Genomic DNA, 17602 nt, shown 5'->3' with positions numbered 1-17602 from the left:
CTGGTTGTACTGACACCCATATACCAGATCACAGGGACTGCAGTTTGGCTTTGGCTAAGAAGATATTAAAGCTGGAAGAGACACTGAAGATGTCAAAGCGGAAATGATCTGCAAAGGCCAAGGTAATCTTAGAGTCACCAGCCAATTAATGGTAGAGCTGAATCTGAAGTTGCACTGAGGTCTCCAGATTTCTGGAAAGGTCAATACCTTTTCTACTATTTCATACTGCTTTCTTAAAATTCACAGTGTCACCTATTTGATGGTGAAAAAAGCTTTCAAGGTACCTAAATGTATGCACAGCAACTCTGAAGTATCTAGGTCACATATGGCAACATCCCATAACATAAAAAATCTAAATCAAGAGAGGGGAGACTTGGGTTCCAATCCTTTCATTTTCTGTGCAACTTTAAAAGTCATTTCACATTTATGGACCTCAGTTTCCTCATCTGCAAAATGGTGTTTACGTAGGACACCTTTCAGCTATACAGCACAATCACACAACTAAGGATATTTAATAGGAAGTCTACTACATATGGATTATAATCAACAAGTGATATGCCTGCTAGTTTCACAGAAATTGTTATTGCTTGTGAAAAACACATTTGGTATTGCATAGTTCTATAGTTTGCCTTTTTAAATTTGGAAACTTGCCCACCCATGCAAATTGAAAATTCAAAGACAGTAGCTTTTAATTTTGGTTTAAGATATAATTTGCAAGTCAAGACAAGACCACTTGTTTATTGCAGTTCTCCCTATTCACATGCACTATTCCACATTTTCAGAGTCATTTCCTAGGTTATTTACACTAAATCCCCAACGGTACTGTTTTCTAACTGTTTTATGATTAAGTCATCTCCACAATAAGACTAAACAGAATAATATATCTTAATGTCTTAAGCACCACAGATCCTAGCACAAAACATGTAACAGGAATTCAGTAAATACCTGCTAATTTCTCTATTCATGTATTCTTTAGCTCATTTTTAAAACATTTATTGCATAAATGCAATGCCTGCATCATAGTAGGGACTCAAATCTTTGTTGAATGAAATAATAAACTTGAGTATTATTCAAGGTATTTTTGGGGCCTGAGAATAATAATAAAAGGCCCTTGGCTTCGAACAGTGTCAAGTTGAATATATGAGACAGACATATGACAAAGACAATTAACTTTGTAATAAGACAGAATGAAACAAGCAATCCTACAGACATCCAAACACACTATCAATCAAGTATGTATGCTGACAAGGGGACTGCCAGGGTAGGGGTGGGGGTGGAGTGAGGGGGAGTGAAGGCAAGGTCCAGACGTATTTTAGAACTAACTGCTCCCTTCTATTTACCATGAAGATTAGCACAAGGCTTTACCCACTTACTGCAATGCTTGCTTCTACTCTGTTAGACCATAAGATAGGGAATATGTCTTATTTGCCTCTATGTGTCCAGCAAATCTTTAGGACAGTTCCTCAGTAACTATGAAAAAAATTTTTTTTAAACTGGAACTTAGGTGCACAAAACAGAATTAATCACCGTTGGTTCCAAACACTTTCATCACCGGTACATGCATGGTTCTCTTTAAAAAACTGGTTATCTAATTAGTTATTTTTAATGAAGTAATAAGCACTCCAGAACCTACCACCCAAAAGAAGTTAGCACTCTCACAATAAACATGGTCACTCCCCTCCAATTTTAGCCCCTGCCTCTCCCCACCCATCATCTGGAATCTCAGGTTCATCGTTTTCTTGCTTTCTTTTTTATATCGTTTTAATTCATCTATATGTATTCCTAAAAATTTTTTTGTTTTTTTTAACAATTCAAAAAAGAAAAAAGCTTACCATGCTGTATGTAATCTTTTGGGCGTTACTTTTTTTGACTTATTATATTGCTAAGACTGATCTATATCGTTGGGTGTCAATGTTGTTCATTTATTTTAACTACTATATATAATGTATTTATACTATAAGAAAACTATAGCTTTTTTCTGATGGGCACTTGGGCTATTCCTAGTTTTTGCTACTGTGAATAGTACTATGATCAACTCATTTTACGCATCTCCTGGTATTCGTGTGTGTGATTTCTCTTGGGTAGACATCTAGAAGTGGAAAGGCTATAGGGTATGTTCAGTTTTAGGAGAAAAGGCCAAACCTTTTCCAAAGTGTTGTAACAATTTATACTTCTACAAGCAATGAATAGGAGATCCTTGAATCCATGTCCTCTTCAACACTTGGTATTAGCAGATGTTTTAACTTTTGCCAATCAATTGGGTTTGAAATGTTATTCATTTCTCTGGTCGTTGAGATCCTGTTCATGTTTACTGACCATGTTTTCCTCTTCTGCGAGATGCCTGTTCATATTGTTTGTCCATTTTTCTATTGGGCTGTTGGTTCTTTTCTCAATTATTTGTAGGAGTTCTTAATTTATTCTTGACACTAATCATTTGGCAGTTATGTGTACTGTGGATACTCCCAGTCTGTAACTTGCTTTTCATATAAGCTTCATTGCTCCACTTTCTAAAGTTCTTAATTTTAATATAGTCAAAACTATTTTTTCTTTTATAGTCAATGCTTTTTATATCTTGTTTAAGAAACCTATCCTTTCTCCAGGGTATGAAAGATACTAACCTATAACTTCTTCCATGAGTTTTAATTTTTTTTTTTTTTTAATTTAAGTCTTTAACTATCTAAAATGTTTTTTAGATGATTTAGTCCATGGTGTGAACTCAGAGATAGTATAAACTCTAAATGTTTTTAACCTTGCTCTGTGATGAACAATTTGAGATCCTAGGATAGATTTTGGTTGGCAAAATCCATATGAGGGAGAAGGTTTATAGCTTACATCAGATTCTTAAAGGCTTTATGATTCAATGATTCAAAAAAGCTTTAGAATCACTGCTAAGACACTGGTACAGGTGCTGTTCCAGTTTCTAAGGACCTTGGGACGAATTCTAATGCAAGAACTCATGACTGCAATTTTCATCTGGTTTCTTTATTCTAATTAAGTCTCCTCCATTCCCATTATAGATTGCGTAAGTTTGATTTGATTATCTAGTCACATTTTCTTTTTAAAAAATCCGAATTTGGCAGGAGGGAATAAAAGCAAAAGATATTAGCTTTATCTCCTCATCCAATAGAGAAACAATGCTTTCCTTGTTTCCCTCATTTATTCAAAGAATATTTTAAATTTTTCATCATATCTCTTATAAGCTGCACCTCATTTTTTGCTGTGGTTTCTGTGTTTTATTTCAATAGAGACGTGCAATCTTTCATCCCAATCCAACAATCAAAATGAAAGCCAAAAAAGGAAAATATCAACTCAAAATAGTTTCTGGTTTTTCCAGAGCTTATTTTAAATAAACAAATTTCTAACACCAGATGGGTAAAATACAACAATCATGGGAAAATGGTCATACAAAATATGTCATAATGGCAGCAAAAGTAGCTACTACAGTGCTCTAAAGGTAGAAAAACTGAATAGATAATTTCTCAATAGGCTGCAATCAACTAGGTTAGATGTTGTCCTCACAAAGTTAACATAAGGAAATTTCTTCCAGTTAATCAATTACTAGCCACCCACACAGCCAAAGGTTGAATGATGAAGAAAATTTAAGCTAAATGACTCTTCAAAGACCATTAACTAACCCACTGGTGTACAACCAATGGCCCAGGGAAAACTTTGGCTTTGGAATTAACAGAAGCTTTTCCTGACTTCATGCAATTGCCCCACACTAGCCTTGGTTAAGACCCTTGTTGTATACTCTTACTGCACCCTGTAATTTAAATAAATTGTTCCTATCAGAATTAGTTTAACATTTCTCTCCTCTGCAAGACCCTAAGCTCCATGAGGAGCTCCACGAGATAGCTATATCTATCTTGCATGTCATTTGATTACATCTCTAGCACAACACCTGGGACATTAGTAAGGGCTCAATAAATACTTAATAAAGAATAAGATAAAGTTTTTACTGTGAGAAATGACATAAGAGGTAAAGGCAATTGTATCTTAAGCCAACCAAAGAACACTAACGAAAAAGAAAAAAAGTGTAAAATAATTTTAAGAGTTTTAAAAGCTATAACTTTGAAAAAGAATATCTAGTTTGCTTCCTAATTTTTGTAAGTAATCCAAATTCTATCTTATGATACACCCAAATCAGTGTCGCAACTGGATAGAAGACCTGGAAATATTAATCAAGAATTAGACAACATGTCTAATTTTTTCAGATATTGCACAGAGATACTGATGTGGCAAGACAATGCTATGAAAGGAACGATCTAACCCTGCAGCCAATCCATGTGACCTTTAGTTCCATTACTGAAGGAAGAATTGAAGGCTTTCAAAAAGATATTACTAACTAAAGACCTATTTACTTCCTCAGAGATAAAAAAATTTATCATTTGCGATCAACTAACATAATCAACAGAACCAGACTCAATATGTATAAATAAAGACCTGATTTAAAAAGAGTAAGAGAAATAAATTTTAAAAACTATGACCTGCAATCTTAAATCTTTAGCATGAGGCAGAGTATGCAGGTGACTTACAGCTCAGTTATGTCATAAACACCTAACAATTAGTCATCAATTCTCAAACTTTTTGATTAGGACCCTTTTATGTTTTTTAAAATTATTGCGGACCCTAAAGACCTTTTATTTATGTCAGTTCTCTCGACCAATATTTACCATATTAGAAATAAAAACAGAAAAAATTTTTAAATAATTATTTATTAATTAAAAACAATAAAAAACCTATTATGTGAACATAAGTTTTTATGAAAAAAGCTACATTTAGGGGCAAGAGTCACACTCTTTCACATTTTTGCAAATCTCTTTAATTTCTGCTGGATTCTCACATCTCCTTCTGCATTTGATCTACTGCAATATCACAAGTTAAGCGGCCTCTGGAAAACTTCATTGAACACTGTGAGAAAGAGCATGAAAAGCACAAACAGTCTTAGTAACATTATAAAATTAATATTAGTCTCACAGGCCCCCTGAAAGGGTCTCAGGTACCCTGGACCACACTTTTGACCTGCTGTTATTACCCTGAATTATTCTGCAATATAGATAGAAGACAAGACCTCATCTTTAATTATCACAGACACTGGGCACATAAATGGGAAATCTGAAAATCTTTTGATCCAGATGTAGCTTATCACTCAAGTGAACTGAGTGGCAGAGATACCAAGCCTTTGTTTCTTAGTTCAGGCTTTGGGAGCCACAGGCTGTGCTGTTCTCCAAGTCTGCAACTATGTGTTGATTGGATGCGCACAACAAAATAACTGTTGTTCAGAACATATCCCTGACGTCTGAAGGTAACTCTAACAAATTTGAATCTCAATATTAAGACCTTCTACCAATAAGAAGGACAATGCTTTACATGCTGTATTCCTATTCCTTCCTAGAACCTACCCCTTTGCTGAGGACTCCTTTCCAAAAGCATGGACCCAGTGAACACAGATTCATTTTAATACTGGCTTGAACTAGCCATTATTAAGTGAAACAAATCTCATTAAAAAGAGAGAGAGACAGACAGACAAGTATCAAGTCCAAACACAAACATAAAAAATTCCAGATTATCTTTACCACCCATGGAGAAATGAAAAAGGTATGTGGTGGGGTGTGAGAGGAGAGGAGAGGAGAGGAGAGGAGAGGAGAGGAGAGAAGAGGAGGGTGACTGATGTGAGAAAGGTGGTAACAGTGCAGTTCTTTATATATGAGTACAAAAAGACTAGTCCTTCCCCAGCTTCTCCAGCTGGTTTGTGTAAGTGGGCTGAAGACGGCGCTAGAGAAGGGAGATGTGCTGCAGCAGCCACTTTGAAGGCTCCTCCTCAATTAGCTGTAATCTGGGCAAGCCACTCTTGGGGATCAACTTACTCTCTGTAAAGTAAAGGGGTCAGACTAGATCAGTGATTTAGGGCACAAAAGAACCATCTAAAAAACTTCAGAAGGAAGATTCCTGAGCCCTTCCCACAGAGGTTCTGATTCAGGAAGTTTAGTGCAGGGCGTCCAAATTTTTAGCAAGCACCCCTCTAATGCTTATAGTCTGTGTGCTCCACTTTGGAAAACTGTATCAGATGATTACCAAAATTTCTTTCAACTAAAAGTACTGGTGAGAGACCACAGACCAGTGGTTCTCAAAGTGTGGTCCACAGTCCCAAGACTTTTTCAGGGGGTTTGCAAGGTCAAAATTATTTTCATGATAATACTGAAATATCATTTGCCTTTTTCATTGTGTTGATGTTTGCACACTCATGGTGCAAAAGCAACTTCTGGGCGCAACTCCTGGTGTCTTAGCATGAATCAAGGCAGAAGCACCACACTGTACTGGTAGTCATTGTGTTCTCCATTGCCAAATACAGGAAAAGAAAGCCAGTTTCATTTAAGATTGTCTTTGATGAGGAAGTAAAAATTATTCATTTTATTATATCAACCCTTGGGAACACATCTTTATAAATATTAATGTGTCACAAAATGGGAGGAACACATAAAGCAGTTCTGCATACCAAAGTATGAGGCTGTCTTGAAGAAAAGTAATGTGTGTTTGACTTCCAAGCTGAACTAGTTGCCTTTTTTCATGGCACACCATTTTTCTTCAAAGAATGACTGGCAGACAAACTATGGTTATTCAACACGAGTATGTGGCAGATGTTTTCTCAAAAACAAAGTGACCCTGTCGTTTCAAGAAAAACAACCAAGAGTATCTGTTGCCAATGATAAAACTGGAGCTTTAAAAAAATATACAAAATTTTGGAAAATTTGTATCCATCACCAGCAGCTTCTAGTTCCTAACACTTAAAGACTTTTCTGAGGAGATCAGTGGTGATTTTAACAAATATAATTTTCTGATATTGTGTAATGAAATGTGTCAATATTTGGAATATCTGAATAACTCAGTGAATCAATATTTTCCAAAAGACCAATGCATCACGTTATAAATTTATGCTATAAATTCCTATTATAAATCTATTCAAAGTGCAAGATAGAACAACACATTTTAATATAACAATACAAAAATTCATGGATATGTTTGAGACTCCACATTACAATTAAACTTTAAGAAACTACCACTTACTGAGTTATGATATAATATCAAAGAAGAATACCCCCAATTATTTGCAAAGGCTATGAAAACATTCCTCCCTTTTCCAACTATGTATCGGAGTGAGGTTGAATTTCTTCATATACTTCACCCAAAACAACTTATTGCAACAGTTTGAATGCTGATATGAGAATCCAGCTGTCTTCTATTAAGTCAAATGTTAGAAGACTTGCAAAAATGTAAAACGGTGCCATTCTTCTCACTTTTTTTAAATAGCTATTTTTTGCAAAAACACCATGGGTTATTTTTAAATGAATTAATACAAAATTTCTCATATGATAAATATTGGTCGGTATAACCCAGGTAAACAAAAGCTCTCTGGGGTCCTCAACAATTTTTAAGAGTGCAAAGGGGATCCGAGGCCAAACAGTTTGAGAATCACTGCCCTAGACCAAAAGAGATACCCAAAGCTAGCAATGCATGAACCATGACGTAAAAAAGTTTTAAAATATATATAGATGCCAAAGTCCCAGTCAGGTGAGTGAGAGCCCAGTCACTGTATTTAAAGAAAAACGTTTGCCAGATGATTCTTACACATGGTCACACATGGTTTAGAAACCACTGCAGCTATCATCTGATTATGACTGCCTTTGGAAAAAGCTGTTCATTGGTGCCCCCTAGTGGTTAATTTGCTTTATTTATAAAAATAGAATCAAAATAAAGTGAAGACTAGAAACTCAGGAGACACAAAATTCTAATCCTGTACGGGACTCCAGAGATCATCTAGTCCAACTCCCACTTTACAGATGGAGACCAACAACAACCACACATCATTACCATACAGTGTGATAAATGCTATGCTGGGCTTTGGTTAAGTACAGGGCATGAAAAAAACATACAGGAGAAGGCATCTATTCCAGACTTCCATTCCATCTATTCCAACTTAGCTCCAGGGAGATAAGTTTCCAGAGGCAATTGCTTCTAAGCTGAAACCTGGAGAATGGGCAGGAACTGAAGGATGAGAGTATTCCAGTCAAAGGGATGGCAGGTACCAAAGCTCACAGGTAAAACAGACCATGATTCGCTCAGTATTGAAGAGAACGGCAGTGACCAATTTTAAGAGCTTGCTAAGTACCAGGTGCTGTGCTGAGCTCATTACATCATCTTATTTAACGCTCACAACAACACTATGAGATGTTACCCCCTCAACCAACCCTATAAGACAATCGATAATATTAACCATTTATAGTTTATGATGTTTTCATTCATTTAAAATTTTTTGAAAAGTAGCTAGCTCTACAACGACTGTTAATCCTTGGAAAAGCATACCCAGAAGTACAAAAGCTGCTTTTCTTTATGTTTTAAACGGATTTATTCAGAATTGCTTTAGAAAACATCTGAAAAAAATGGAATGGCCTTATAAGGTCCTTGGGAAGTCAGGGAGAAATAAAACTCTTTTAAATTTAATAAAACTGTAGATTATGCTTTAATTATAAATATATTAAAGTTAAGTAAAAATTTTGTAACTCGGACTTTCCCTTTCCCTAGTTTCTACCTCTAGAATATAACGTCACTCAGCCAGAGGCACTACAGAAAGAGCAGGAGCCCTGAAATCAGACATCATCTGAACAGTGGCTTAATCACATGTTAACTGTGACCACTGGTAAATCCTTTAACTTTGAGTCTCTGCATCTACAAAATGGGGACAATATCTTCCTCACTAGATTGCCATGAAGAATAAATTAGAACACATCATATGTAGGTGATTTAGCAGATGTAAGGCCCTTTCTTGTCTCTCCTATCTTTACATGCCCATCAGGCGAAAGGGGTTTGCCTTACTTTCTTTGATGCTGCTTCTGCAGGGCTGCCTCTGATAACTGCCCCTGAAGGATCAGTCTTCTTTGCTTATCAATATCTCCTTCCATTCGAGCAAAAGCATGAGAGCCAATGAAAGAGAGATCAACGCCCAAGCCTTCATCCTCTTCGTGGTTGTCTGTAACAAAAATATTATTAACAGAGAGCTTATGATGAAACTTGACAGTAAATGCTACAAATAGATTGTGAATGCTGCAATAGGGATGACTGTGAGGTAACTCCAAAGACTGGGGTGAGGGTTATTTTTTGAGAATGAAACTGAAATCAGATTCAGGCATTTGAAGAACTAAAATAATGAAAGAAACCACTTGTCCACGTGTGACAGAAGTTCTAGGAATACGTGAAATCAAATCAAGGTGACCTGGGTGTAACCTTAGGAAAAGCAGAATGTAATCATGAGCAAATCATGAGCAAAATGATAGAAGTAACGACACTGCATGCGGGTTTAAAGATGGACTGGAGCACAGCAGCTAACAAAAGAGAAATATAAGGAACACATGTTTGGGGTCATTTATCCAGAACTGCATAAAGAGGGAGCATTTGAGCGACTGGCACATATTGTCAGGTAACCCCTGAAGGAAGATGGATGGACTAGGATGGCAGGGTCTGATCCACATTCACTAACATATGTTTTGATGCCAATTTGGCATCCCGGTTTTCCACGCTGGTCGTGCCTACATAATCATTCTGGTCCATAAGAGTTATAGTTCTCACTACAAGTTAATGAGTTGACTTGCTGATTTATTCATATGATCATCTTATGTTTGGCTAGTAGAACCCAGTCCCTTGGGAATGATCATCTCTTAGTGTGTTCCTCACTCCCTTATCGTATCTGTTAGAACAAAAAAAAATTTTTTTTAAAGAAAGGGAAAAAAAAAAACCCTTGAACCATGGGGAGCTTCCCAAGGCAATGACACCACTTGAAGCCCAGCCTGATGGGCCATCCAGCTGGGACTTCCTCACATCTACCTCATTGTTCTTCAAACTGCGACAGGCCAACAGCTTTATTAAAAAATACCCATGAATGAATCTTCTTTCAATTCCTTGAGTAAAGACGATTTTACAACTATTTTAATAGACTTAACATTCTATTTGAAAATATTTATGAACACTAAGGCCTCTTTCTATGAGGTAACAATATTTTTTGAGATACAGGTGCAAATCAAGGACTCTTTGAGAATGGTCAATAGAAGGGAACTTTTTGGCTAAAGAGTCAGTCTCATCCACTGCCCAGCACTGCCATCTTAAACTGGTTTTGCTATTCCTTACTCCTTGTCCTATAAAATGCATTTTATGAATTTAGGAAAAATTATATTCTATCGTGGTGATCACAATTATGAGGATTTCCAAATGACTCTGGGCCTATTTCACGGGGGTACTCTATTGGAGGCTTCCTAAAGTACATGGGCATTCCTGCAGCAAAGCTTGGTTCACAGACATCTCCTGACGCCGCACCATTTATAATTCCCTCCGTTAGATGTACGTCTGTGTACTGGTGATGAGTAGCCTTCTACAGATTTTAACTTGATTCTCATTTAAAAGTGTTCACAGTAGGAATCTCACAGTAATTTCTAAGCTACTGAATTTTGAGATCAAGTTCCAGCACTGAAGCTCATGAGGCCTGTCTCCATAGAAGGGATTTACAACCTTAACATGTACCCATGAAGATCAGCACAAGCTGTCATACAGAACAGATTCAGAAGGGCTCCCATCCTGCAGTGCTCTACCATTGCTTCAATCTACATGAGTATGTAACATAAAGAAACAAAAAAAATGGTTATAGTATTCTTGTCTTAGTATTTAATCTTAGGTACAGCTTTTAGAAGACATTGCTGAAGCTGTTGAAAATTTTGGATGATAATGTATGTGACTACTGTCTCAACAGTGTCGTGCATGAAACTATAAGTTTCATGAGGGTGAGAATGTTGTTATACCCGCTCTGAATCTCTACTGCCTAACACAGACTTGACATAACATATAATTTTTTTTTTAATTTAAAGAATAAATCTTAACAAGAATAAGAACCTGAAAACATCTCAGTTGATCTTGATCTTAAGTGTCACACTAATAGAGAACTTCCCAAAGGTCAAGCTGAACTTCCTACTTCTTTGGTGGCTGGTGTTTTATCAGTCAGTCCCCTTGCTTCCTTAAGAGGGAAATTAAGAAAGATCGAACTCACCCTCTGGGGCACCAGGCTTTTCACTTATTCTAATCTGTCGTTCAGGTACCACAGGCTCCCCTTCTGCATTTCCAATATCTGCAGGTAGGTATGGCAATGATCGACTCTCCTCCTTTAACGATCTTGGGAAGTACAGAGGTAGCAGCTTTTGGTAAGTAGCCTGTGTCAGAAAAGCAAGACATTCTGGGAAAAATAATGAAGTAATGAAGCAGGCATCAGCAGTGCTTAGTGCTGTTCTATACACTGTGAAGACAGCCTCCATCGAGAATAAAGACCTTACCACTTCTGAGCTCGGACTGGATGCTATCTGGGACCCTCAATCAGTTCTCGTGTTAAAGATAAGGATGTTGTTAGCTAGTCAAGTTAAACACAATTCCCATCCTGGCAATTCCAGGTCACTGAACTTGGAAGGTGTAAGTCCTGCCACTCCTGTCCCCATCTTCTTCCTTTACCTTACTAACGGTATTTGTCATTCAAGATTCAGCTCAGATGCTAACTCCCCAAGCCTCAGTGTGCCATCAGAGTCCATTCAACCCAGGTTTAGTTTTTGAGGTTTTTTTTTTTAACAGTTCTAACTATGTATGAAGGATTGCTATTTCATGACTTTTATTCTTTCTTTGAGGTTTTCCAAAGAACAAAGATAAATTTTACCTTAAAAAATAGAATAAAACTCATTTTATCTTATAATTTTCATACAGGTTGGTCCATTGGACTCATTTATAAATCCATGATACATTATAGGCATTTAGCACTCTTATTCTTCTTATATCTTGAAGCATTTTGCTTTCTTATTATCCTAGGAATTATTTTATTGTTACTCATCAATTATTCCCAACTATACTAAAAAAGACTAAACTAGAATAAGAAATCAAAAGAATGATGGAGTTCCCTAGAAGGACAATAAAATCATTATCCATCAGTTTTCTTATTGTGTCACCCGCAATTTCGCATCATCTTTCATATACAGAAGTAAGTAAGGTAGGTATATAAGAAGACTAGAGACAGCATCTTTATAGTTTTGCTTTAAAAACTGAGATATAATTCACTTACCATAAAATTCACCCTTTTAAAGTATACTATTCCAGTTTTTAGTACATTCACAAAGCTGTGGAATCATCACCACTATCTAATTTCAGAACATTTTCATCACCCCAAAAAGAAAATCTATCCTCATTAGCTAGGTTATTCCCCATTTCTCCCTCCCCAGCCCCTAGGAACCACTAATCTACCTTCTGTCTGTATGGATTTGCCTTTCCTGGACATTTCATAAAAATGGCATACAGTATGTAGCCTTCTGTGTCTGACTTCTTTCACTTAGCATGTGTTCAAGGTTCATCCACGTTGTATCATGTATCAGTACTCCATTCCTTTTTATGGCTCAGTAATATTCCATTGTGTGTATACACCACATTTTGTTTATCAGTTCATCAGTTAATGACATTTGGGTTGTTTCTACTTTTTGGCTATTATAAATAGTGCTTATATGAATATTCGTGTACAAGTTTCTGCGTGGACATATGTTTTCACTTCTCTTCTGCATATACCTAAGAGTGGAATCTCTGTTTAACTTGTTGAGGAGTAGCCAGACTGTTTTCCAAAGCAGTTGTATCCCTAGCTATGTATGAGAGTTTCAATTTCTCTACATCCTCACCAACACTTGTTATTGCCTCTCTTGGTAATTACAGCCATACTAGTGGGTGTGAAGTAGTAGCTCACTGTGATTTTGATTTGCAGTTCTCTAATGGTTAATGTTGTGGAGCATCTTTTCATGTGCTTATTGGTGATTTGTATATCTTCTCTGAGAAAACATCTATTTAAAACTTGGCCAATTTTTTAAAAAGACGTTTTTTTAGAGCAGTTTATGGTTTACAAGAAAACTGACAAGCTACAGAGATTTCTCATATACTTCCAGCCCCTACACATGCAGAGCCTCCCTCATTATCAACATCCCCCACCAGAGTGGTACATTTGTTACAATTGATGAGCCAACACTGACACATCATAATCACCCTTAGTCTACATTAGGGTTCACTCTTGGTGTTGTACATTCTATGGGTTTGAATAAATTTATAATGACATATATCCACCAATATAGTATCATACAGAGTATTTTCACAGCCCTAAAAATCCTCTGTGCTCTGTCTATTCATCCCTCCCCGACTCCAATCCCTGATTTTTTACTGTCTTCATAGTTTTGCCTTTTCCAGAATGTCATATAGTTGGAATCATACAGTATGTAGCCTATTTAGATTAGCTTCTTTCACTTAGTAATATGCATTTAAGGTCCTTCCATATCTTTTTATGGTTTAATAGCTCATTTATTTTTAGCATTGAATAACATTCCATTATTGGGATGTACCACAGTTTGTTTATCCATTCACCTACTGAAGGACATCTTGGCTTCTTCCAAGTTTTGGCAAATATGAATAAAGCTGCTATAAATATCCTTGTGTAGGTTTTTGTGTGGACACAGGTCTTCAATTCATTTGGGTAAATATAAACTTTTACCCATTTTTTAATTGGGCTGTCTTTCTATTGTTGAATTATAAGAGTGACCAATTTATCTATATTTATTTTGGCTTCTTCTGCTTTAGGGTCATATCTAAGAAACCACTGCCTAATTCAAGGTCATGAAGATTTATACCTATGCTTTCTTCTAACAGTTTTATAGTTTTAGCTCTTAAACCTAGGTCCAAGATCAACTGTGAGTTAATTTTTGTGTATGGTATGAAGTAAAGGTCCAACCTCATTCTTTTGCATGTGGATATCCAGTTGCTCCAATACTATTTGTTGGTAAGACTATTCTTTCTCCATTGAATTGCCCTGGCAACTCTGTCAAAAATTCTATTCCATTGATCTATATGTTTATTCTTATGCCAGTACCACATAGTCTAGATTACTGTATCTTTGTAGTAAGTTTTGAAATACATTAAGTGTGAATCCTCCAACTTTGTTCTTTTTTCCCAAAATTGTTTTGACTATTCTGGGTCCCTTGCACATCCATGTGAAATTTAGGATCAATTTGTCAATTTCTACAAAAAAGTCAGTAGGGATTTTGATACGTATTTCACTGAATCTGTAGAACAATTAGGGCAATACTGCCATCTTAACAACATTGAGTCTTCCAATCCATGAACAGGGATACCTTTCCATTTATGTAGGTCTTTCAAAATTTCTTTCAAATATATTTTGTAGCTTTCAATGTACAAGTCTTAATTTTCTTTTTTTAAATTTTGTCTTAAATATGTGATTCTTTTTCATGCTATTGTAAACGGAATTATTTTCTTAATTTCATTTTCAAATTGTTCATTGCTAGTGTGTAGAAACATAATTTTTGTATACTGATCTTCTGTCCTGTAACCCTGATGAACTCTATTAGTTCTAACAGTTTTGTGGACTTCTTGAGATTTTCTATATACAAGATCACGTCATCTGTGAATACAGTCATGTGTCGCTTAACGACAGGGATACGTTCTGAGAAAGGAGTCATTAGACAATTTTGTCATTGTGTGAACATCACAGAGTGTACTTACACAAACCTAGATGGTATAGCTCAGACACACCTTGGCTACATGGTACTAATCTTATGGGACCACCGTCATATATGTGGTCCATCGTTGACCGAAATGTCACTATGCAGTGCATGATTGTAGAGAGAGTTTTCTTTCTTTCTTTCCAATCTGGGTGTTTTTTATTTCTTTTTCTTGCCTAAATGCCCTTCCTAGTACCTCCACAATGCTGAATAGAATTGGTGAGAGTGGATATCTTGTCTTGTTCCTGATCTTAGGTAGACAGCTTTCAGTATTTCACTTTTAAGTATAAGTTAGGCATTTTTCATACATGCCCTTTATCACGTTGAGGAGGTTCCCTTCTAGTTCTAGTTTGCTGAGTGTTTTTATCATGAAAGGGTGTTGGATTTTGTCCAATGTTTCTTCTGCATCTACTGAGATGATCACATAGTTTTATCCTTAGTTCTATTAATATAGTGCATTACATTGACTGATTTTTGTATGTTGAACCAACCTTATATTCTTGGAATAAATCCCACTTGGTGATGGTATATAATTCTTTTATATGTTGTTGGATTCAGCTTGCTAATATTTGTTAAGGATTTGTGCATCTCTATTCATAATATTGGTCAGTAGTTTCCTTTTCTTGTGTGTAGTCTGTTTTTAACTTTCACTGGGCAGAGTTGAGAATTCAGAATTTTTCATTTTCAGCCCATAATAGCATAGAGAAGACAACTGAACAAAGACATTTCAAAATTATTATATGAATCAAAGACAAATGCAAAGAGCCAGACAGTAGCACTTTAATGATGATGATCAGATGGATCACATAAAGTGAAATCTCAGACACTGAGATGACAATATTCTAGATTAATTTTCTCAAATTCAAGAACTTATGAGCTAACAATATATTTCTAAGGACAAAGTGGAAATTTGGCATCTTTATTCACTTAGTCATTCAACAAGAAGGAGCTGACCATGCAATATTTTGTGATAATAACCTGGAACATCATTTTCCTAAAAGGATGTATGACAGTATTCTTTCACCTTTGTGATGTTTGTGCAACAAAATTTACTTGATACAAAGAGACTGGTTATCTTTAAATTCTTATTGAAATGCCTAATAAAACTGTTTTTCATTATCCCTTTATTCTTCAATAAATTATTCATAAATGACTTAAAAAAAAGAGTCCATGGGACAAAGACAACAAACGTTAATGACTATTTTACTCAGGTATGCTAAGGGTAAAGAATTTTTCTGTCCCCCTGGGTCTGGGTTAGGTTCCCTGATATACTGCCATAGCACTGTGATGTACACTCCTCGCACAGCATTTGCCACACTGCAGGATTGCCTTTATCTGGCTGTCTTGTGATCAGCCTGCAAAGTCCCCGAGTGCGGGAACCATATCTTATTTGGTATTCTATTCTATGGCAATGGCCAAATCTCTAGCCCAGACTTCGCTCCTCAGCTTTAGACTGATATGCACAATGGCTTGCTGATCATCTGTCTCCACACTCCACTGATCCACTACGATTCAACATGTTCAAAACAAAATTAGTCTTCATCTCCTCTCCTCCTCTATCCAAAACTTTTTCCACTTTCTCCTTGCTCTCTTCTTGGTGGCATCACTATCTAGTCTTCCAAGCCAGAAACCTAGGAGTCATCCTTAACTTCCCTCTCTCTTTTCCCCTACATATTTATGACCATGAACTCCAGCTGAATTTGTTTACTAAATATTTTTTAAAATTTTAATACCACCAGTGTTCTTGTTCAGGCCTGATTGTTTCTCACTTAGAATACCACAACCACCTCTTATCTCTTCTTGCCACCAGTCTTTCTCCTTCCAAATCATCCTCCACACAACTAACACAGAAATTAGACCACATCATTGTCTGCTTAAAGCTCTTCTATGTTTCTCCAATGCATAACTGATGGAGTCTAATTTCCAGAGCATGAGACACAAGGCCTTGAGTGATCTTGCTCCTGCCTAGCTTTCACTTTTGCCACTCCCAGCCTCACATTTTATGTAACAGCAACACTACACCCTTTATGTTATTTCCTACTTATATGCCTTTGCTGATGCTTGTATGACTATTGCCACTTGCTCCTCCCTTGGTAAATCTTATTCACCTTTTACAATGATTTCAACTTAAATGGAGTTGAATCCATTTAACCCATATCACCTCCTATGAGAAGTATTTCTGGACCCTATGCCAGGCTGGAATTATGTGTTTCTATCCTTCCCATACCTCCATTAATGCAATTATTATCATAATTTAATGCATAAAATAATGCACAATTATCATAATTTATCTGAATTGTCTGCCTCCACCAATAGACAATGGGTTCCTTGAGGACAATGATCATGATTTGTTCACTCAAGTATTCTCAGGACCTAGTATAGTAAACCCGATAAATGCTAGACACTCAATAAAAGGTCACTGAAAGAATGAATAGATAAACCAGGTGAAACAAGAAGAGACAGCAAACAAAGTAAATGTGTCTTATTTTAGCAAATTCAAAAGTATTCATATATCATGTATGTGGCTATATATACTTGGCATGGATATTTCACATGTATTAACTCATTTATCATAAAACTCCTGTGATATAAGTACTATTAGTATTCCTATTCTATCAAAGCACAGAGAGGTTAACTAACTTGCCCATGGACACAAAACTGGGAAATAATACAAACTAAACTGGAGAGAGCACACTAAAACTAAGCTTAATAAAATTTAAAAAAGAAAAAAGAATGTTCTAAAATGGCGCTAAATCAAATTGAAACATACTAAACCTAACTACATACAACAAAACATAAACCTCACAACTTAATGTCAGTCATTTGGCTAGGCCGTCACCTGTCTCCAGGTCAGGTAGACCCCAAAGCTTTTCCAGCACAGCAGTGGTTATGCTGCCAGGCACCCAGTATTTAGGTTATAAGATGATGCCTTGAGAGCTAACACAGGGAGCAAAGCAGAACAACTCCACTTTAAGATTTCATTA

General features: G+C 36.3%; 1 protein-coding gene across 4 annotated transcripts in view; it reads right to left on the bottom strand.

Moving 5' to 3' along the window:
- Positions 1-17602, bottom strand: part of GDAP2 (ganglioside induced differentiation associated protein 2) — a 70882-nt gene that overhangs the window by 27410 nt on the left and 25870 nt on the right. For all 4 annotated transcript variants that reach the window (XM_087444764.1, XM_004420605.3, XM_087444771.1 and 1 more), the window contains 2 exons: positions 11087-11246; positions 8872-9025 (listed from right to left, as the gene is read on the bottom strand). In XM_087444764.1, coding sequence (XP_087300890.1) covers positions 8872-9025; positions 11087-11246 — 314 coding nt within the window. The remainder of the gene's footprint in view (positions 1-8871; positions 9026-11086; positions 11247-17602) is intronic.

The sequence above is a fragment of the Ceratotherium simum genome, chromosome 2, assembly GCF_057802395.1.
Source record: "Ceratotherium simum simum isolate JZ-2026a chromosome 2, ASM5780239v1, whole genome shotgun sequence".
NCBI lineage: Eukaryota > Metazoa > Chordata > Mammalia > Perissodactyla > Rhinocerotidae > Ceratotherium > Ceratotherium simum.
Note: the sequence above shows the minus strand (reverse complement) of the source record. Positions and strands in the feature narration are given on the sequence as shown.